This window comes from Erithacus rubecula, assembly GCF_903797595.1.
Source record: "Erithacus rubecula genome assembly, contig: SUPER_Z_unloc_5, whole genome shotgun sequence".
Classification (NCBI taxonomy): Eukaryota; Metazoa; Chordata; class Aves; order Passeriformes; family Muscicapidae; genus Erithacus; species Erithacus rubecula.
Genome location: NW_027635819.1, coordinates 2,562,998 through 2,585,620, shown reverse-complemented (window position 1 = coordinate 2,585,620; position 22,623 = coordinate 2,562,998). Strand labels below are relative to the sequence as shown.

General features: G+C 39.8%; 1 protein-coding gene and 1 long non-coding RNA gene across 2 annotated transcripts; both read left to right on the top strand.

The window, feature by feature from the left end:
• Positions 1-2,162: 2,162 nt before the first annotated feature.
• On the top strand, positions 2,163-5,791 carry LOC306815019. The gene is made up of 2 exons (XR_013777299.1): positions 2,163-2,473; positions 5,508-5,791. It is a non-coding gene; the product is annotated as an uncharacterized lncRNA (long non-coding RNA).
• Positions 5,792-6,261: 470 nt separating this feature from the next.
• ALDH7A1 (aldehyde dehydrogenase 7 family member A1) lies at positions 6,262-22,060 on the top strand. Its single transcript, XM_079331562.1, has 18 exons — positions 6,262-6,496; positions 6,590-6,643; positions 7,612-7,677; positions 9,298-9,378; positions 11,619-11,742; positions 12,365-12,497; positions 13,058-13,102; positions 13,438-13,515; positions 14,298-14,395; positions 15,440-15,481; positions 17,046-17,140; positions 17,986-18,070; positions 18,348-18,454; positions 19,121-19,237; positions 19,633-19,730; positions 19,888-19,961; positions 20,715-20,790; positions 21,561-22,060. Exons 1-18 carry the CDS (start codon positions 6,317-6,319, stop codon positions 21,613-21,615), a joined length of 1,608 nt encoding a protein of 535 aa, XP_079187688.1. The 5' UTR covers positions 6,262-6,316; the 3' UTR covers positions 21,616-22,060.
• The last annotated feature ends 563 nt before the right edge of the window (positions 22,061-22,623 follow it).

Here is a 22,623-nt window from a genome sequence, read left to right as displayed (position 1 = left end):
TTTTTTTTTTTAATTTTCTATCTGGCCATATTCCTGGGTTTCAACTTAAATGTATATCTCAAAGATATGATGTCTCTATAACAGGCAGGGATTCTCAAATATCTGCTAATTTAATTCTTATAAATTCTCTTCCCTAACTCTCTCACCCCTGTTATTCTAATATGCAAGTTGTCATAATAAAATCCAGATTCATGTTAACTAACATTTGGATGATTCTTTGTTTTGGTTTTGCATGTTTAATGTCCTTGTAGCTATTTTCCACATGTATCACAGAGAACGCTGCACAGCCAAACTTTCTCATCAAGCAATGCTGCTGAAAGGACAAGAAATGCAAATCTGCAAAGCACTGAATAATTTCAAAACCAGTGGGAAGGCTATTTTCGCAGCAACTTTACCACCCACATACACATTAGCTGCTAAGTTACACTTGAGAGAAACCTTTGCAAAAATTGTTGTGATGACTACACAAACACCCATTTCTTTAACTCCCCTCATAATCTATCATAAACACTACAGGAGAAGAGACACAAGTTATCAGCATGGGAAAAATATTCAATGTGATTGGCCTGTTGTTTCCTATCCTCAACTGCTAAGCAACAGCACAGTAATGTGCATCTCGTGGCCTCAGCACTATTACCAGAACAAAAGTTGAATTCTCTCCGGCTGTTTGACCTTCCAGGTAAGCCCCTTTAAACATATGGGGCTGTTTTTCCTGTTGTTTTTAAAATCCCACATTTCCAAATAATTAATGCTCTGGTGGTGATTTGTGGTTTTGTTTTGTTTTGGTTTTGTTTTGCTTTGGTTTGTTTGTTCTTCTTGGGGTTTTTTTGTTTGTTTTCTTTTTTTGGAGGGGGGGGTCTGGCTTTTTTGTTTCTTTGTTTTTTTTTTTTTTGGTTTCTTTTTGTTGTTTGTTTGGGGTGTTTTGGTTTTGGGTTGGGTTTTTTTTTTTTTTTGAGGGTTTTGTGGGGTTTTGTTTTTTTGAGGGGGATTCTTTGTGGTTTTTTTTTTGCATGTTTTGTTTTGTTTTCACGTGTTAACAGGAACATTGGCAAGTAAACTCTTTCTGGGATGCCCACCTAATATGGACAGTCTTACCCTGTGATGATAATGAAGTTGTTCAAAGATCTACATATATATATATATATATATATATAAAACACTGCCCTTTTTTCCCCCTCCCATGTGGTCTACTTCTCAGCATCATTCAAAATGTACCTCAAATCAACCAGAATTTTTCAAGTCTGTTCTACATTCTTTTGCACCTCTCCTTGCCTTTCTCTCCATTGCTCATGACTTTAGAACAACACACCCCACATATGCCAGAAAATCATGGAAGGGACCTTGGAAAATCCTCAAGACATTTTGTGAATAGATTATTTAGTACCTCATCTGATTGCACCTTGAAAACCACCAGCAGTGGGAACTCCACCCAGTCCCTAGGGAGGTTGTTCCAGTGATTGTTTTTGTTTTAAGAAATGTCTTTCTTAGGTCAAGATGAATCTTCATCCACTTCAACTTGTATCACTGCCCTATGTCTTCTGCATGTAGCACCTTTGTGAAGAGAGCCTCCATCATCTTTGTAAATGCCCCAGAAGTACTCAAATAATATGATTAGGTCCCTTCCAAGCTTTATCTTCTCCTTGGAGAAGAGATTTAACCCCTTCAGTCTTTCCTCATGGGGCAGGGTCTCTAGCCTTTTGCCATTGCTGTGGATGTAGTGCACTGCTGAATCATGTCTGGCATGTTGGCCATCAGGACACTCTGGTCCCTTTCAGCAAGGCTGATCCTAGCCTGTTCTGGGTTCTTTGGTTTTTTTCTCAGGTGCAGGACTTTACACTTCACTGTGCTCTTTCTTGCCAGCTCCTTCCAGCTGTCAGGGTTTCTCTCTAAGATGGTTTTTCCATCATTCTGATGGATTTATCTCATCACCTGATGTGGCATCAGCAGTGAAGTTAGAGAAGGTGCTTTCAATCCCACCATCCAGATACTTTATGAAGATGTTGAACAGTGTGGAGCCCAGTATTTATCTCTGCCAGAGCCCAGCTGGAGACAGGCTGGCAACCTGAGTCAAATACATTTTGATCACAAATTGATCACAAATTGATGGATTTATTCCATCCATCAGTGTAAAGATATACAAAATTTCCATGACAAGCCAAGTGTGTGCAAGGCGAGTTTGCTAGTCTTGTTTGTATTACTAAGAGCCTGTTACTAGCAAAGAAGAAAGTGCTTTTAGTATAGTGGTAGTCTATATGAGAACTCCAGAGCTGTAACACAATGGGACACTGATAATGATACAGTAGCAAGGTCTGAGGACTAAATACCATACTGAAATTTAGGTCCAGAGAGATTTCCTTTATTAGTGTGTGAAGCAACTCCTCTGGATTTCCATTTCCTTAATGATGAAACAGTTCTAATGATGGTCACTTACATTCTAAACTGCTTTCTGCAGGTGGGAAAGACTATATAAAAGGTAAAGGAACTTGTCACAGCATAGATCATCACTCTGTGCCCAAAGATGCTTTCATTTCACATGGAATAACTGCAACTCTCTGGTTATGAGTGCATCGACAGCACGGAAAGAGGACAAGCCAGAGTGCAGAGGTTGGTGCTGAACCAACTTCCTTTTCAGCCTCAGATCCCATTGAAATGATCTTCTGACCACTTCTTGCACCAAATAATGCTGATTGTTGCTAGATAGTATTATGTCGCCCATCACATTGTCACTTGGAGCTAAATATGCAAAGTCTGGTTTTGAGCATGCTAAATTCCTTGTTGCATTATGTACATGACAAGATACCTTGTTGGGTTTTTTGTTGTTTCCTAGTACCTCAAACCATTTTCTGTCCTTGTGGGCTATACAACAACACACCTATTTCTTACAATTGAAGTAATTGCTGGCAGTTATCACTTACAGTGCAGTGTAAACAGGAAACTTTAAAATGTGAGTAACTGACAAACTACAGAAGTGAAAAGCACTGATTTGAAATACCTCAGGTCAAGAGAGACATTTTGTTGTTTGCTTTCTCCCCTGCAGTTTTGACTGTTTTGAAAGCATGAATCACTATGGTTCTTTGAATACTTATGTACTACCACTGAGAAAAATACACAGTTCCTTCTGAAAATTTACTGAAATAACAGTCATGTGAACAGTACAGTGGAGCCTGCTGCTCTGAGGCAATTCTCTGTCATGCAGCAAAATATGTGAAAGGAAGCAAAATTTTAAGCATGTTTTTGGAAGCCTTCCTCCTTTTCCTCTCCATTCTCATTGTTTGAATTGCTTATGCTATGCTGAAGCTGTTCTATCTTCATGAAAGTGTAAAAGTTGTGGAAGCCCCTAAACATGGACATTTGGTCTCCACCTGCATTGGAGGTAATGCTCCTTGGATATTGCTTTAAAGATGCAAGGAACTTGTACCTTTTCCTACAGATGAAAAAATGTAGCACAGAGCAAGGACAAACTACATCTGAAGAGCCCTGCAGTAAATCCAGAACCCAAGAGCACAGTTTCACAGGATTCAATGCCTGTCTCATGACTGGGATATTGTTGAACTGCCTCCCTTTCCAAGCCCCTTTGACTACAATGTTTCTTTCCCTAAGCTGGAGCCAAGAGCTCTGGTGACAATGCTCAGCTGATCCGATCTGGAAAGAAGGAAACTTTGAGGGACAAGATGAGGATATATTTTTACCAACTTTCACAAGAATCACTGAAATTAATCTTTTCATATCTGTTTGAAAGCTTTGTTTGAAGTGAACATTTTAGCAACCTTCATTATAACCTTACAGCGTAATAATGTTTCATGACTTTCACAAAGTTCAAGATGTGTTTTCAGGGGTGGATACAACACATCTAGCTCAAGGAGCATGCAAATTGTCATGATGATCACAAAGCAAAGTAAGTTTGCCATAGACAGATAATTTCTCTCTGAAACCTTGACTAATACAGATTAAAAATATCAATCTCAGGATGTCCAAGTAGAACAAATAGAAAAAATCTACACACTGTGTTGTGATAGGAGGCTTCTCCTCCCACTTCCATGTCCATGTATTTGGCTGTAGCACAATGTTTTTCTATCCTAAAATCTCCCCTGTGATTAACCTTGCTCTTCAACTGTGGGACAGAGCACAGACTGTGTCAGTTCTTTATTCAGACACTGGCCTTAATTCACATCCCTGTTGTGCTTCCAGCTTCTGAAGACATACCTAGATTTACATGTGGACCTGGACTGGACACATTACAAAGAAAAAAAGCTTGGGCCCCACACTAAAGCTGAATGTAGGTCTAAGTACATCTTCACTGCAGCGGATGGTTAATAACAATGTGACTCATGGTTAGCCTGCATGGTGATCTCTGGCTACCTGCAGAAAAGCTGGCCCTAGGTGCCTCTGGAAAGAACTTTGGCACCACCTATGACAGTGATATTTCCATCTGCTTGGACACCCTAGAGCAAAAAATGTGAACAGAGCCAAGTCAGGCACAGTGCCAGGGTTTCAGACTTTCCCTGTGGCTCAACCAGTAGCTACTGCAGCAATAGCTGTGTGCTGCTAGAGGAACTGACTGCTTATGGTGATGAGAAGAGACTGTGGAACTGAAACTCGACTCCCATGCCTCAGCTGCTGCCCCTCAGCTACTCTTGAGAATCCCACATTTTTGCTAGAACACAATGCATGGGTCGCAGGTATGTGGTTGTGAAACACCTGTTTGATCATGTGAAGATATACATAAGGTCAAAACTGCTGAAGGTTTGCAGAAAGAAAACATTGCTACCTTTTGGATACAAGTTTCATAGTATACATTTTCCAAGTAAAAGAGATGATTTGATCTTGCATGCAGCAAAGGCAATGACAAAGCCAGCTCTTGAGCCTTGCCAAGACTATCCTTTACGGCTAACCTGTTTACATAATCCAAACATATTTTTCATTTGACAAAATTACTTGAACAACCGTTTCTTAAAGAGCATATTATAATTGATAGTTAATGCAATTCACATTAAGAAAAAGTGTGTAGCTGTGGAAAATCAAAAAATAAATAATAGCATTCTTGAGAGCAGTGGCATTTCTATTCTATCCTCTAAGCATGTGCTGAGACATTTAGATGGTAGTGTCATTGGTTTGGTTCTTCAAAAAATATTGCATTCCTGAAAACAAACAGTATTTCATGATCACAGTGCATCGTCTAAATTTCCAAAGACACTGAAGTGTAATTACAGTAAAAATACGGGATAGAAATCACTTTAAGTTTTGCATGAGTGCATGCAAGTGCTTATCAAGTAAGTGCGTTAGTCCTGCATACAGGAAAGAAAAACGTTGTAACTTCACAAACACTGCCATATAGATAAAGTGGCTGGCTTAGAAGCCAAAGACACTGAGATTTTTAACTGAGATTCAAGCACGGTACTGGAGAATGGAAAGAATTGTGCATACTCGTACGTATTACTATTTGTTGCATAAGGAGACCTGCAGGTTTTTTCTCTTGTTTTGGTGTTCCCTTCCCTTATTTTCTGCAGGGATTAGAAACACTTGACTTGGGGAGTCCTCTGCCCCTGCAGCTCTTGAAGGGCATATGGAATCACACAGAATCACTGAATGGATTGTGCTGGAAGGGGAGCACCGTGGGTCATCTGGTCCAACCTGACTCTTTAAGTGGGGTCATCTCAGGGCACATGGCACATATTTGCACCCAGATGGTTGCTGAGTATCTCCAGTGAGAGACACTCCACACTCTCTCTGAGCAATCTGTTCCACTCTTTAGTCGCCCACACAGTAAATTCTTTCTCATGTTCAAGTGGAATTTCTCGTCCACCAGTTTCTGCCTGCTGCCTCTCGTCCTGTTGGTTGGCACCACTGAGGAGAGCCTGGCTCTGTCCTCTGGCCACCCTCCATTCAGATACTCATTGCTGAGGTCCCATTTCGACAAGAAGCAGAGTGCGGCTCGGCTTCGGACAGCGCACGGGCCGCGCTGCGCTGCCCGTGCGGGGCGGGGAGGCCGGACGGGGGTGCCGGTCCTGTGGGGGCAGCGGGGCCGGGTTCAGGCCGAGCCCGTCGTGGGGTCAGCGGGGCGGGAGGCGCGGCCGGGCCGGGACGGTCGGCGGGGCCAGCGGGGCCAGCGGGGTCAGCGGGGCGGGGCGGGGGCGCGGCCAGCGGGGCCGGGGCCAGGCCGAGCCGGTCGCGGGGCCCGGTCAGGGGGGCCCGATCGGGGGGCGCGGCCGGGCCGGGCGGGGCGGGGCGGGGGGCGCGGGCGCGGCGGCGCCAATGGCCGCGGGCGGGCGGGGCGCGGCCGCCATTGCCCCGTCCCCCGCGCTGGCCGCCGCCGGCCATGCTGGGGCTCCGCCGCGCCTTCGCCGCGCTGCTGCCGCTGCCGAGGGCAGGGTCGCCGCCGGCCGCCGCCATGTCCACGCTGCTGATCAGCCAGGAGCGCTACGCGTGGCTGCGGGAGCTGGGGCTGCAGGAGGAGAACCCGGGCGTGTACAACGGGCGCTGGGGCGGCCGCGGGCAGGTGCGGGGGGCGCGGGGGCGGGGGGCCGCGGGGGTCGCGCCCCCTCCGCCGGGCGAAGGGGCCCTGCCGCTCACCGCTGCCGTCCTGCTCTAGGTGGTGACCACGTACTGCCCCGCCAACAACGAGCCCATCGCCAGCGTCCGGCAGGTGAGCGCGGCCGCGGCTCCGCGGGCCGTCAGCCGCGGGGCGGCCTGAGGGTTGGTGCGGGCGCTGGCGCTGCCCGCGACCCGCATGGCCGAGGGCACGAAGGGCACGAAGGGCACGAAGGGCACGAATCTCCGGCACCGCATCGGGGTCCGGGCAGTGTTGAGTGCAGGGCGGCCGCTGGAGCTCGTCGCAGCCACGGCCTACTGCTGGCAATGTGCCTGCGGCGTTCCTGGGAAGAAAAACAGTTTGTTTGCCTTCTGGCTTTTTTTCTTTTTCTTTTTTTTTTCTTTTTTTTTTTTTTTTTTTTTTTTTTTTAACTTCTTGTCTGTCCGGCCCTCCGGCTCGGACTCTTGGAAGCGTCATTGGGAAAAGCAAGGGCCCCTCCCTTCCCCCTTCGTTTGTTCTTAGGGGAGTTGCAGAATTGGGGCAGATTGTGCCTATTTAGTAGGAATGCGTGGCCTGGGAGGAAGTAGGAAAGAGAGCAACGTTGTAAATTCAAGTAGTAAATTTGTGAGTTTTTACTGTAAGAATAGCACTGTTGTATTAAAGTATTCCTTTTGTGCTTTTGCTACCAACTATCTCTTGATGCCCGATGAGGCTCATGGACTAGGACATATTTATATAGTTGTGTGTATGTATATCTAGAAACATGTATAAGACCGTTATTTTATAAGGAGCTTCCTCTAACACCCAAATAGAAATTTCTGCTGGTGTTTTTCTTTCTTTTTTTCTTTTTTTTTCTTTTTTTTTTTTAATTTAGGCAGCGCATGTGCTTTTCATTGGCAGTGGCTTCAGACAACTTGTCATATTGAGACCAAATTGTGTCAGAATACAAGCATCCTGTAAAAGTGGTATTCTGTAGTGCAAGTACTCTCTATAAAAATATCTTGAGTTGAATGTACAAGCTTTTTTGTGGTGTTTCTTTTGGGTGTTTGGTTTTCCTAACTTTGATGTGCTTCTTCATGTAGGGTAATTTGGAGGATTATGAAGAAACAGTAAAGAAGGCTAAAGAGGCATGGAAGGTCTGGGCTGATGTAAGTTAATGGACACCTCTCTTTTATTAAGATCTCTGGCAGAGACAGGCTGTTAAATTGCCCCATAAGGTGGAGGTGTAAAAATGTGTTCATACTGTGTGTGGTGGACTGAAACAGAGGTCTGGAATGGAGACCTCAAGAAACAAACCCAGATAATTTTTTGTTGTTGTTGTTTCTTTTGTTTGTTTGTTGTGATACCATTGGAGTACAAAGATGAGGACCCTTGACTTGTGGGATATGTTTGTTTTGGAAACCCTGGCAGATTTACCAAGGTTTGTGCCTGTAAGCTGTTGCTAACAGGTCTGGTGAGGTTCAGAAACCTTGTAGCAAGTAAACTATCCCTGTGCATGTTTCACTTCCCATTGCCCCTTGGTTTCTTCTGGGAAAGCTGTGTGGAGTATTTGGATGTGTAGTGGCCTGAAGAAAATTGATGGTTATACATGGATGTTTTTTTTTTTTTTACCCACTGTCTTGGTACAGAACGACTGTGTTCAAAAGCATTAGTGTTTTGTTGTGTATAATAGCTAAGCTATTTTTCCTTAGCAAGCTGTAGTTCCCTGCGCAGGTGTACCAGCTGTGTCCAGCCAGCACCCATTCTGTTGGTAGCTAGTCTTGGTTCTTACTGCTACCTGTTGTCTTTGGTAGAACTTGAAACCTGGATTTCAAAAGGTGATATGCACTCTGTTTTAGCCAGCAAAGTAGTTTACCTTTTCTGAAGACAACAAAGTTTAGGATGAGCAAGACTGCTTCCTCAGGGTATGTTAGTATGTGTTCTTTTGTTACAATTTGTGAGTATGATGTTGGTGACTCATAACATATTTGGAAATAATCTGAAAGCAACACAACAGATAAAGGATCAACACATCATATGTTTTTGAAGATTTTTCTCAATGCTACTTGTTATTAATATGTGATTTTTGTTGTTTGTAATGAGCTTACTTGAAAGATATTGTTGGTAAAGAGATATGTTGGCATGGTTTATGCATTTCTCCTCAGTTTTGTTTTTACAGAGAACTGCTGTTTTAAACCTGTAAATCTTCTTGTATATGGTTTGCAAATTGGCTATTGATTATTATTCACCATATTGATACTGCATTAAAAAATATATCAAGGGCTGGTCTGTAAGCTTAGTATTTTCATGATTGAGGTTTCTATGTGTATTTTATGTATGTATATTAATGTGTATTTCTGCTAACAAAGTAAAAGTTATACTGGAAGAAAGTTTGAAAGTGTGGTATTAAGTACACTTCAAGGCTCAGAAACCAGCAAGTGCACTTTCATGAAAAATACTTGTTTCTTGAGATGGAGCTGATTGGTTGCAGTGGAGGTGACATAGTTGAACAGAAATAACAGAATTGACCATCTGAATGCTTCTGGCAATATTCAGTGGAACTGAAGTTTTGACCAGACAAAATGTTTGCAGTATTATCAGTCTTGAGGCAGGAAACATTTTCTTATAAAGCACTGCACATGATAAAAATTAACAAGTAACAGTGTCTTGAGAAGATAAAAAAAAAGCACAACAATCAGTGATTTCTTACTACAAGGACAGAAAAATACCAGTATATATACAGCAGGAGTCTCAATCTCACCTAGATTCTTCTGTTTTGTTTTGACTAGATCCCTGCACCTAAACGTGGAGAAATAGTGCGACAAATTGGTGATGCCCTGCGACAGAAAATCAAAGTTCTAGGAAGTTTGGTAAAGTATTTTCTTTACAGAAGTAGCTTATATTCTTTGGTGGGGAGAGTGGGGAATGAAGGTGAGGGGTAAGTCAGAACTGTTTTTTTTCTGTAATACTAACTGTTTTATCTGCAATACTAACCTTAGTAATTGATAAATAATTGCTGATAGTTCTGTTAGATTTAAAAAGAAGAAATTTTGTAAAGAAGAAATAAAAAAAGTGTTACAGAAGCAGCATGTGTCAGCTGAGAGTTTTGTTACTTGTTAAGAAAAGGTTCTTCACCCAGAGAGTGTTTGGGCACTGAGTTTGGGCACTCCAGGGAAATGGTTACAGTACCAACCTGAGAGAGGTCAGGAGGCAGTTGGGCAATGCTGTGCTAGGCCAGGAGCTGGACTTGATCAGCCCTGTGGGTCTCTTTGAGCTCAGGATATTCTATGATTCTGTGATATGACTGTTTATAATAGGAGAAGGAAATTTATTATAGGCCTCTCTGGGATGAGTGGTACAACTGTTGCCCTGCTATTTTCTCTCCTGCCTGTCAGATAGGGGACTTCCTAATGCAAAAAGTATCCTGAAAAAGACTTTCCTCCAATACAGAGCTTTTAACCTTGAGCTCTTTCTAGTGATCTTCAGGATTTTCCCAAGCGACGTGGGGAAATATGAGGCTTCAGATGTTGTGAGGGTCTCAATGAGATGATCTTGCAGTACCATGCAGGACATAAAGGCTGAAGGACCACTCCTTTAAAACTATTGCTAGTTGCTAGGGAAGAAAAGGAGACAAGTGGGGAACTTTCACTTTCTTTTTACAGGGCTTGCCTGTCTGTGCTGCTGTAAAGAAACAGCTGTGAGTGAATAACTCCATGTGTAGTCAAGCCCATACTGTTAACCTTCAAAACTTTGTTCTGCTGTTTCCCTTGATGTTGTCTCTTCAGCACAGTTTTTGTGGTGGAATTTTTTGTGGAGGCAGTGCTAACCTACTCTTGTATTCAAAAGCAGTAGAGCTTCCCTGATGAGTGTAGACAGACAGAAGTTTGTTCTATATTCCTTGACCAAAACTTACGGCTTTTTTCCACATTTTCTTAGTCTTCCCAAACAGATGTGTCTGTTCAGCTCGCTAGGATTGGGGATGAGTTTCAGGGTGAAAGAAGTGCAGCAGGTATTCAGGTTTTAGGATTTTGCCTGGCTTTAGGATATGTGAAAACGAATGGTATAGAAACTCATCTTTCTCATATGCTGTAGAAAATTCCCAGCCTCACCTTGCCATGCCCTGGTGGAGTATCCAGGTATTTCTACTGCACTTACATTTACACTGCTGTGTTTCTTAGTAAATGTTGGATGCTGCTCTGTTTTGGTCACAGAGCAGGGCTGTTCCTTCTGTCTTGAGATGACCACAGGCAATTTAGAAAAACAGTCGTCTTTATGTTAACTTTCACATGGAGAGAAAAATCCTGTGGAAATTCTTTGATCCTGATTCCTCATTTAACAGCCTTTTAAAAGTACAATCATCAATGTAAAGTGGTAGGTAATATCTATATGAAGGCCACACCTAGCAGTCAGAGCATGACTGCAAAATCAAGTGGAGATAAGTAGGTGATTTCTCGGTTTCTAAATTTTCAAATTTTCTCACTTTTGGATGAATATATCTTCAAATACCAGCTTATTCTCACTGATATACCTCAGTTGAGTAAATATAACGTATTTTTAAGAGAAGAATGTGGTTTAAGATCAGCTTAGAAAAAAGAAAAGATAAATTGATCCTAAACCTCCCAAGCTGCTAAAATAAACATGTATAAGCATTTTCAGCAGTGTCTGCAAATGAAATCTCTCAAAGGTGCTTTGAGATATTGTAAAATTAGTAGTTTGCTTATGCAAAATGTAAGTGGCTGTTTGTTTTTGTTGGAGTAATCTCTTTTTTCCAACTTGTTCCTTCCCTGGCCCACAATGTAGGCAAACCTGCTGATGTAAATCTAAGGTTTTGTTGTTGCTCATTAGTGTTGGACATTCCTTTTGTTAGATATTTTACATGTTTTTCTCCATGAGTTTCCTTTTCCTAATTTCTTTATATTGTATTGGGATATGACCCTTGTCCAATTGTCTAGTGTGTTGTTTCTTTAAGTTCTGAGTAAGTGGGGAAGAGGTGAACTTCTTCTAATGAAAAAGTGTGTGTTAAAATCTTACTTTTATTAAATCTTACTGAATATGTTTGGCATTCAGTGGAATTTTGTACAAGAGTTTGTCTTACTCCCAATTTTTTCAGGTCTCTTTGGAAATGGGAAAGATTTTTGTCGAGGGTGTTGGGGAAGTGCAGGAGTATGTTGATGTCTGTGACTATGCTGTTGGTTTGTCCCGAATGATTGGTGGTCCTATTTTGCCTTCAGAAAGTAAGTATGTGGTATTTTTCTGTTTTTGTTTGTGGAGTTTTTTGTTTGTTTTTATTTGTTTGTTGGTTTTGTGGTTGTTTTTTTTTTTTTTTTAAAGAAATGAAGATATGGAGGTGTAGCTTAAATATACACTCTTGTAGTACAGTACAGCAAGATGTCCTGTGTATTATTTAGGGAGCTTTAGGAATAGATGTGGTGGGCAGTAGTGCCAGCTATTGAAATACCTAATGAAGTGACAAATAAGCAGGTCAGTCCCTCCATTTTCTCTGTTCTTTGAAGCATTATGCTATTTTTGATTTTTCAATTGATGAAAGGTGGTAAAGTATGTAAAAAGTTTGAAAGTGTGCTTTGAAATGAGAGACCTCTTTTTCAGTTATTGATTACCACAAGTCATTATTTTGTTAACTGAATAGCTAAAATAATAAAACTTAATGTTGTCAGATCATTAGCTTTTGCACAATCTGTTCCAGGTAAGCTCTAGAGCACAAATAATGCAACTCTTTGCAAGGTAATGCTGGTGTGGACTGAAGAGTTACGCTAGGTTTCTTGTTTACCTATTTTCCCTTTTTAAAAGACCCCAAACATTAAATGGATGAAAACTGCATGATGTTGTGGCTTTCAGGACCTGGCCATGCCCTTATAGAGCAGTGGAATCCTGTTGGGCTGGTAGGAGTCATCACAGCCTTCAACTTCCCCGTGGCAGTTTATGGGTGGAACAGCGCGATTGCCATGATCTGTGGAAACGCTTGCCTCTGGTAAGATCTAGCTCTTCACCCTGATAACAGTATTTTTAAATTAGGAAGCTAATAATTCAGGTGTGAGATTGCTATTGAGTGTCAGGTGTCTCTGGATATTTGATTCTATCTAATGTAGGCTTAAATTCTCATTATTTTTAGGCTGTAGTCAGAGCTTTTTTAAATTTTGTGGTAACCTCTTTTTTGAGGTCCTGTGGTACAGATGCATTGAGGCCTTAGCCAAATGACCTGTGAATAAAGAACCCAGGTGAGGGCTTACAACAGTGGTAGTTAATATTCAGAATTGGTACAGCTAAGGTTGAAAATCTAAATAAATAGCTTTACTCTCATCTACCTCCTTCACTGTAAAGTCTCCTTGTCCACATGGATTTCATTAGAAGTTCTGAATGCTCAGCTGCAGAAGGCAGTTCTTGAATTCCTGTCTTAATTTGTACCTGAAAACCAGCCTAACCAAAGTGTGCTGTGGGTCGGAGACCCTAAAAATTGCTTATTTGAATTATTTTTCTTAAAGAATTGAATAAAGTAGGAAAATGGTATAATTTTTTTCTTTCTCTCTCTAGGAAGGGTGCTCCTACAACATCCCTTGTTAGTGTTGCTGTTACAAAGTGAGTTCTGGTTTCTTTGATCTTTGTCTCAATAAATAGGAGAACTTATTCCTCCAAGGAATAAATTTCATAGTGATACTTGTTTAGGTTTATTGTTGCCTTATATTAGCATTTTAAATACTTATTGTGCATTACAAATAGCACTTATTTTAAAATGCTAAATGAAAGTAGGCCCCTTAAAATGGGTAATTATTAAGTCTTGTAGATCTAATATTAACTCCTGAGAGCAATTACCCCAAACCACTACTACCCCAAAGCCTCCAGACAGTTCTGATGGTTCATTCCCTATTTACACCTGTCAGAAATCTCTAACATTTTTGCATCTTTGATTCAAGGATAATTGCCAAAGTCTTGGAGGATAACAAGTTGCCTGGAGCAATCTGCTCTCTGGTTTGTGGTGGAGCAGACATTGGGTAGGTAACATTTATTGTGTTTTGTGAACCTTTATAAAAGTTAAAGAATATTCTTTGAGGTATTTCTTTTAAAGTTATTCTAGTCTCTAGGAGTTCCCAGTACATACACATGGTGCCATGATTTTTATCAGCTGGTCTGAAACTCTGGCCCTGCACTAAATATAATATGCATGTCTACTTGCTGTTTTAAGATCAGCTGCAAACAAAGCACTTGTCAGATATTGAATGAAGAGACATGACTAAGTTTATATCTCACTTCTGCATATGCTTACACCCAAAGAACACAGCTAATGATAGGTTCCTCTTACCATGTTCTTGAGAGTTTTGAATGTAAAGGCGTTAGCCTTTTTGATTAGTTGTGGAGGAGAATTATTCCCCTTTTCCATGCTCGTGCAGGACTCTGCACTTGCTCACCGACATATACCTGTGCTTGGAAGATTAAAATCCAAATCACTTCGTTATCCAGATACACAAATTGATTTACATATTTTATTATGGATCATAATAATTGGAGCTAATCTAACAATATACTTTAGACTGAATTTCAGTGTTACTACAGATGATGCTTTTTTGGCCTGAAAAAATGGATGGAAACAGCCTTGTTCCTCTTTTCTGGCTAAGAAGGAGCTTTCCTGTCATTAGCTCAGTCACCTGATGTTTCAAAGAAGTGGCTCTGGCTTTATAGATCTCCCTGGTTGAAGCTGATGTATGTGGAAGGTGCATGCTGCTTTTCTGTCTGCACGTCTTTTGTTGAACACAGTGCTTTGTGTCCCATTGTGCAGGACAGCAATGGCAAGAGATGAGAGGATGGACCTCTTATCCTTCACTGGCAGCACAAAAGTGGGCAAGCAAGTGGCTCTTATGGTTCAGGAGAGATTTGGTGAGTGTGTGGGCTCTGTTTTTTTCCATGTTTGGTGAAGTCAGCAGTGCCCCAAAAGATTTTAAAATAACAGTTTATTTCAATTGTGTTACTTTTTTTTTCTGTCTTGGATATATGGGGGTTTGAAGCTGCTCATAGATAAATATGACATTTTTCAGTAAGTTCTGTTACAATTCAGATATTTTTTCCAGGTTATCCACAAATCCATAGTCCTACAATTAATTTGGGGAGGAATGTGGTGATCTCCATTAGTGTTTAATTGTAGGGAGATTGGTAGGGTGAACAACCAGGGGTTATGGTCTTTTGGCAATGCGAGTGACTAGAATAATTGAATATATTCCCCCTCACCTTTTACTCCTGATAAATACAGTAGAAAAGTGATTATTTCGGAGGTGCTGGTTTTACTTTGAAATATTTAAGAGTTTCCAGGCAAGAATCTCAGCTGCTGGATTCTAACTTCTTAGTTTATAAGCAGCACCTTGGAAAATGTTTTTGTTTTTGTTTTTTTGTTTGTTTGTTTTGAACATTTGAAGTTCATACAAGTGGGAAATAAGGCCTCCAGAAACCAGAACAGATAGCAAGCATTTACCCAGATCAGGTTGTGATTTTTTGTCTTAGATTGTAGATAAACAGTTGTCAGGGAAATTAATGAGTTTAGTTAAATTTTGTGTGCATTTTGATCTTTGTAGGACCTTATTCTTTATCTGTGTCATATTATTTATGCTGCAACTTTTTCCTGTTTTCATCTTTTTCTTTCCAGTGCTATTTTTTTGCCTATCTTTTTAAACTTCTTTGTGCCATAACTGCTGTGCAGGTATCATCACATTATGTGATAGATGTAGTATTTGGTGCAATTTTCTGCTTTGGCTGGAGTGATTAGTTGACTGTGATTTCTAAAAAGTTTTGGTTTAGACATATAAAACATGTAAAACTTAGTAAAAATATGTTTCATGAAGCTTAGCTGTAGTTTGAGGTGACCTCACTGACTGAGGTGCAATGAATACATGTGAGCATGGTTTAACAGATTTTTGTGTTTTTCATTAGGTCGAAGCCTGCTGGAATTGGGAGGAAACAATGCCATTATTGGTAATATGGAATTTTATAAAGTACCATAGATAACATTTGGAAGTTAGTATGCAAATATCTGTAGCTAATTGTCCTCTTTTTTTGTTTGTTTCTTTTGTTTTTTTTTTTCCTCCACACTGGGCTTTTAAAAGTACATATAGTTTGTATAGAATGATAGAATGTTGCCAGGTTTTTCTGTTTTGGTATTGTAGAGGGATCAGTGTTTTAAGATAAAAGGTGTGAGTCCAAGGTCTTTTAAGTAATCAGTGTTGAAGAGGAGAACAGAATGAGAGGAGCAGTAAGCTTCAATAACGGGTTGTGGACAATGCTAAACTAAGTAAGTTTGATTTTAGGATAGTTTTAGTTGTAGAATCATTAAGGTTGGAAAAGACCTTTAAGATTGAGTTCAATTCTTAACCCAGCACCAGCAGAGTCACCTCTAAACCATGTCCCCAAGTGCCACATCCTCATACTTTCTGGATACTTCCATGGACAGTGGCTTCACCATTTCCCTGGGAAGCCTGTTTGAATGTCTGACTGCACTTTTATACATAATCTCATGAACACTACAGCTTTAGCATTTTTGAGTTTAGGTACATACATAGGAAGTCTAAGATACTTATGATACTTTAAAGAAAAGCATGCAGATATTTATTTCAGCAGCACATTTTTCAGGTTTCAGTACCTTAGGGGTATGATCCAGTTCCTAGACAAGCAACATAAATACTATGATGAGCAACATGGCAGAAACAATATATAAGCTCAGTAAATACCTAAATTGCTGTCCCATTGTGCTGTTGCCTTTTGTTTCACCTTTCTCATATTCTGGACCAATATGCTTATTTATATGTAAGTACTCTTTTGAAGAACAAATATGATGCTACATCATCTACTCTTTTCAAAATCACATTTGAGCAGGTCCTTCTTTTTTCCTATGCTGCTATTTTTTAATGTTAAAGTCCTGCTTTTTCTAGAATTAGTTGGACTTTATCCCAAACTTAGTAATAGTTTTGGATAATTTTGTAAAAAGTACTTTTGTAAAAGTACTTTTGTAAGAGACTTTTGTGGGACTGATTAAGCTGAGTGATATTTTGGGGATTCTTTGAGCTTTGTAAAACATCTTGATGTCTTCTAGCCAGATGGATTTGTTCAGCTCATTGTACATTTTAAATTACTGTACATCTGTGTGTTTTGGCTATGTTTTTGTAAGGCCACGTGGATACACTTCACAATTGCTGCTTAATGCTGTTAAACTTCTCAGAAACAGACAAGGTGGAGAAATGGCAAGAAATTGCTTGTAGGTTCTTGAATTAAGAAGAAGCCAAAATTATTTGCAAATTTTTTGGAAAAGGCTCTCTTCAGTAGTTCAAACCTAATATTATGTCCAATTGCATGTGTCTAATTATAGCTGCAGAGAAATAGTAGGAATTTTAAGGTGTTTCTTTGTATCTTACCATGCTGTGCTAGTGCAACTGCTCCTTATGATTCTTGACCAACCTGTCAGTTTCTAATATTGTTTAGCATCTTAAGTCTTGTGAACTGCTTGTTAACTTCAGTAACAAGCTCATGTTCTAATTTTTTGAAGTGTTTGAAGATGCAGATCTGAACCTAGTCATCCCATCTGCTTTATTTGCTGCTGTGGGAACAGCAGGCCAGAGGTGCACAACTGCTAGAAGGCTGGTGAGTAAATGTGCATTGTCTGGTTTGGGTAGCTTTGAATTTTAACTTAATTCCAAATTGGCTCAGAAAATGCCTAACAATTCCTAATATTATGAAGAGTAACAAATAATATTTAAAACATGTTTTTATTTTGTCAAAAATAGGTATGGCAGGAAAATAAGAACATAGTTTAATTCCCATGTAATTCTAGCTATAAACAGGTTTTTTTTGCATGTATTTCAAAATATGCTGTAAGTCAGGAAAATAGTACTTGGCAAAGTTCTGTATTTCTATTTTCATTGCCAGAGCTTTAGTTATGACTGCTACAAATTTATATTGCAGCAAAGCAAGGAGATGTGTGTTACCTACTTTGTTATTAATTCTTAACCAATCATTTTCAACAAGTTTAACAGTGTTATAGTTTCCACCAGTGTCTGTATAGTCTTGTCAGAGTTGGGTTGATTCAGAAAATATTAGGCAAAATGGATGTGGGTTAATTGATTTGGATGTATTGGATGGGCAGTGATTCCTCACACTGTAGCAATAAATTTCTTGAGTTTTTTATTCTAGAACACTAAACTGAAATGTTTACATATTGATAACACTGATCTGAGTTGGGGTAAAAGTAAAACAGATTTTTGTTTCTTGGCTTGTTTTAAATCTTTATGATGAAGGTTTTACATCTTTGTTTTCTGATGATGGTGCTGTTTCAGAGGCCTTGGCCTCTGTCCCCTTTAAATTTTGGGATTTGCTGAATATGAACAACACTATTTCCATTCTTCATTCAGCCCCCTTCTGAGTGCAGGAGTACTTCATAAACAGTTACATAGGCTATGCTGTCTTACAACTTTCTTACCACATTTTAGTTTCTGCATGAAAGCATCCATGATGAGGTGGTGGCAAAGCTTGCCAAGGCCTACGCCCAGGTCCGCATCGGTGATCCATGGGACTGTAAGTAGCATTTCCAACTCATGGGTTTAGGAAACAAGTTGCTATTGTTTTCTTTCTGTTTAAATTCTGAAGCAATTGTAGATCCAAAGTATCTAATTTTAGAAATTTACCAGGGGGTGGAAATAGCTGGTTTCATTTGGAATACCAACTCTGAAAGGAAGATGATGAATCTGGCTAATACTGGTCATCCTGGACAGATTAAACAGTTAGTCCTAAGATGTTGTGATAAGAATATTTGCAAATGGAGTTTTGATGCTTCTGAATCTTATTGTTTTAGCTGACACTCTGTATGGGCCTCTTCATACCAAAGAAGCTGTGAAAATGTTCCTTGATGCAGTAGAACAAGCAAAAAAACAAGGCGGCACTGTGGTCTGTGGTGGAAAGGTGACTTAACATTTATTTTCTCTTCTACAGTTTGTGCTCTAGAAAAAAATACAGTAACATGATGGCTTAGGCCAAGCTTGTACCTCAGCTTGTCCTGTCAGCCCCTACAGGATGTTAGTTTAGTCAGATTTGAATTGGAATCCTGTCTGCAGGGTAAAGGGAGTTCTATTTTGAAGCTACTCTTACACCACTCCCCAGCTGCAAGTGATAGTGAAAATAAAAACAGCAATGTGGGTGGTACATGTCAAACATAGCAAAGGAAAACTGCAGTTCTGTCTCTCACAATATCTAACTTGAGGAAATACTGGAGATTCAAGGCAATCACTTGTATATCTTCATCATACAGGACATTTAATTTTCATTGACTTATGCTTCTGAGACTTCTTGTCTTTCATTGGCAACTTCTTAAAATTCTAAGTAGCTTACAAGTAGGGGAAAGGAAGTTTCAGCTGCTAGGCTTTACAATTTGATTACATCCTTAGTGGACATAAGTTATGCTTCTATATTTTAAATACTTTAAAAAGTAAAATTTAAGTTAATCTACGTGGCGTTCTGTTTCTGATTTCTGAATTGTAGTAGTCAGACCATGAAGGATTCTTTTCCTACACTAATACTAGGCTGGATGCTGATTGGAACTTACTTGGTTATTTTTTATTTATTTTGAAGGTTATAAATCGCCCTGGAAATTATGTTGAGCCAACCATTGTGACCGGCCTTCCTCATGATGCGCCCATCGTGCACACTGAGACCTTTGCACCCATATTGTATGTGCTGAAATTTAAGGTAAAAGAACAGAGGGGAAGCAGCTGCCAAGGGTGATATCAGTAGAGTCATGTCACATCTGTGCAATTGTGTCAGCGCTTTGGGAAGTGTTCTTCTCCTGCTCTGCACTGTGAAATAGCCACTGTTTGTCTCACTGTGTAGCTGCATTTATGTGAAGAGTTGGGGTGGGAATCTGCACAGGAATGGATTTCTGTTGTTAGTGTTTATTGTTCAGAAGCAGACTGTTTGGTATAGCAGAGGAGGTGTTGCTGACATGGTACATGTGTATTTGCCCAGTGCCATTCTGTACATTTGCATTATGGCTGGGATGCATTGGGTTTTTTCTCACAGAACTTCTTTGTAACTGCTTTGCTTTGGATAGTCATGGCTTAACCATTGATACACGCTTCTTCTAGGAGGAAGAGGAGGTTTTTGCCTGGAATAATGAAGTAAAACAAGGTCTTTCCAGCAGTATCTTTACCAAGGATTTGGGAAGGATTTTCCGCTGGCTTGGGTATAATTTAAATTATTTTTGTACTTCCATGAGGCACATAAGATCAGTCTTTCATGTCTTTTGTAAACCTATGCATAGTGCATAGCATTTTACAGCCTTCATTTTAGGGAGGGGGCCTTTCCTGATCCTAAGGAGGAATTATGCCTTGTCTTTGTAGGCCCAAGGGATCTGACTGTGGCATTGTGAATGTCAACATCCCAACCAGCGGAGCTGAGATTGGAGGTGCTTTTGGTATGTTGCTTGTGCTTCTTCAAGGTTTTAATCAGTCCATTTAAATGACTAAAGGGTGGAGAAATCAATGAAGTTAATTTTGAATCATACTGCTTTAGCAGAAAACAGATACTAACTAGTGGTAGTCAGATTTAAACTTCTAAAAATACCTGTATTTGGTTTGTAAAAATTCCATGTGTTATTTCCTTCTCCTCCCCTCCATCAAATGAATGTAATGCAGAGATATATTCTGGAGGTGTTTAAAGATATGGCCAGATGAAAAACTGTGTAAAAGTTTTAATTTAAACAGTCTTGAGCAATTTTGTAAATATTGATAAGTTTATATGAGATGTATGGTGTGTAGTAGTTTTGCTAGAAAATCTTTAAATAAAAATTTTTGACTTTCTTTTTCTTTTTTGTATATACTAATAGAAGTGAGGAGGTGGAAGAAGAATATTAATCTTACAATTTAACAGTACAAGAAACCAGCATATTCTTGTACTCTTGTCTTGTGTTAAGACAAAATGTTTTTAAAACAAGGTCCTTTGATGCCACTATGATGAGACTTTGAACTCCAGGCAGGTTTTTTTTTTGCATCAAGCATGAGGAGAGAACTAGTGGTGTGTTTTGTGGGGTAATAATTTAGTTCAGATATAGAACAAGGGAAAGGAATAGTTTTTCCAATGTATTTTCATAAAAATAAATTACCTCCTGGTATTAGTCCAGATTCCTGTGTCCAAAAATAGGTTTTAATTAATAGTGTTTTTGCTACAGGTGGTGAAAAGCACACTGGTGGGGGAAGAGAATCTGGAAGTGATTCATGGAAACTTTATATGAGACGGTCTACTTGGTAAGACAGACCAAATAAGTTTAAATTACAGATGAACTTCTGAAAGTTAAAAACATATAAATCTTTGACTACAAGGCTACTGTCTTTACTGAATGTGAGATAACCATCTATTAGTGTAATTGCATTTTTTTCACATACATTCATAGTACAAGAATATTTGAAGGGTTTTTATAAAGACATTTTCTTAACTTTCCAAAGGAAAAAAATAGGTGGTTTTGGGGTTTTGTCCCCCCTTTTGATTGATGTTAAACTCACCTGAAAAATTACTGAAACTTGTCAGGAAATACATTGAGTGGCAATCACAGTGAGGGGACCATGAAGGCACCATTATTGCCTGTGGTAGGTGATTCACCTGTATGTTAATTATCTGTCCACAAATCTCCTGACAGCACATAGTGAATTAGTATCCTCTGCTGACTTCCATAGCCTTTACTTGTGCTATCTTTGCTTTCCATGCAAGGACTTATGAATATGAAAAATCCCACCTTGATTTTTCTATCTGGATGTTCTTCTACTAAGAGATTAAATAGATAAAGAGAAGTAAGATTCTCCATAAAGGAAGAGATCATGTAAAATGTGTTTTTTTCCTATACATGGCTACTATATTAAAAACTGGAGTAAAGTTAGTTCATGATTTTAAGTAGGCAAACTGCTGTAGAGAAGTCTTTTGTTTAAATGTGATAGGAATCAGAAGCTTATACATAGGAAGTGGACTGCATAATCTGTCTCAGTGATCAAGTCTGGTCTCTAAATTCTTGTTTCTCTTTCAGCACAATCAACTACAGCAAAGATTTGCCCTTGGCTCAAGGAATCAAGTTTCAGTAACAACCTTATGAATGGCTGTGCTATGAACCGTCCTATCATTTCAGAATCAAGCAGCTCCTAAGCATCATGGGGATAAAAAAATAATTATGTGAAACCAATTCTGGCAAAAAAATCTGCTACTCTTAAATTGCTTCACTTTCTATGTATGTATTTACTAATTTAGTCTTCAAATACGAAGTCTGTGGTCTTTGGGAAGAAGGGAGGCTGACTCAAACTAACTGCCTTGGGTTCAGGTGGTGGTCTGGATAACCTGTTGCCTTAACAATGTATTTCAGTACCAACTCTGCCTCTATCCCCTCCCCACCTTTTGCTGACATTTCCAGCAGTTTCTGTGTTTCAAACTGTGTGACAAGTTTCCTACAGGTGACTGGTGCTGTGGGGGATATTTGGGCAGCAGTACAGGGCTATTTTTCAATTAATAAATAAAGATACATTTTGTGAAATATCTCGGGCTTCTCCTTTGTTTCATTCACTGTTTAGGAGCAGGAATTTTCAGTGGACTGTCTGTTTTCACACACTGAGCTGCTAGCTGGGAGAAGAATCATTGTGCTGAAAGCACTGCTTTAGGTTTCCTGCCTCTCCTTCAGAAAGGAGACTTTCAGCACACATAATGGGAGCTAGAGGTCTACTGTGGTGTCAACTTTTAATAGTTGAAGGGGTTAAAGCTAATACAGGTTGTCACAGCTCTTGTGATACCCTACCAGCAGACTGGCTGGAGATGCAGTTGGAGTGAATACTATTCTAGGGAAAAGCATATTGTTTACTTGTGTTTCACCTCAGATGAGAGTTTCTTTTGGCCACTGGAGACCGCAGGCAGCAACAGTCCTGCTCAGGACTCAAGAAAAGGTACAGTGCTACTAGACTGATTTTAGTTTCCACTGAGGAATTTCTGAGGTTCTTAATGTATTGTTTCTGGGGATCATGTATCAAATTTCCACAGTTTCTGAACATGGCAGAACTGTTCATTATGGGCTCAGATTCCAGGAGTCTGATTTGACTATTGATTTA

Coding starts and splice junctions, on each gene's coding strand:
- ALDH7A1 (XM_079331562.1), top strand. CDS start 6,317: ATGCTGGGGCTCCGCCGCGCCTTCGCCGCGCTGCTGCCGCTGCCGAGG. Junction 6,497..6,589: donor GCTGGGGCGGCCGCGGGCAG/GTGCGGGGGGCG, acceptor GTCCTGCTCTAG/GTGGTGACCACGTACTGCCC. Junction 6,644..7,611: donor CCATCGCCAGCGTCCGGCAG/GTGAGCGCGGCC, acceptor TTCTTCATGTAG/GGTAATTTGGAGGATTATGA.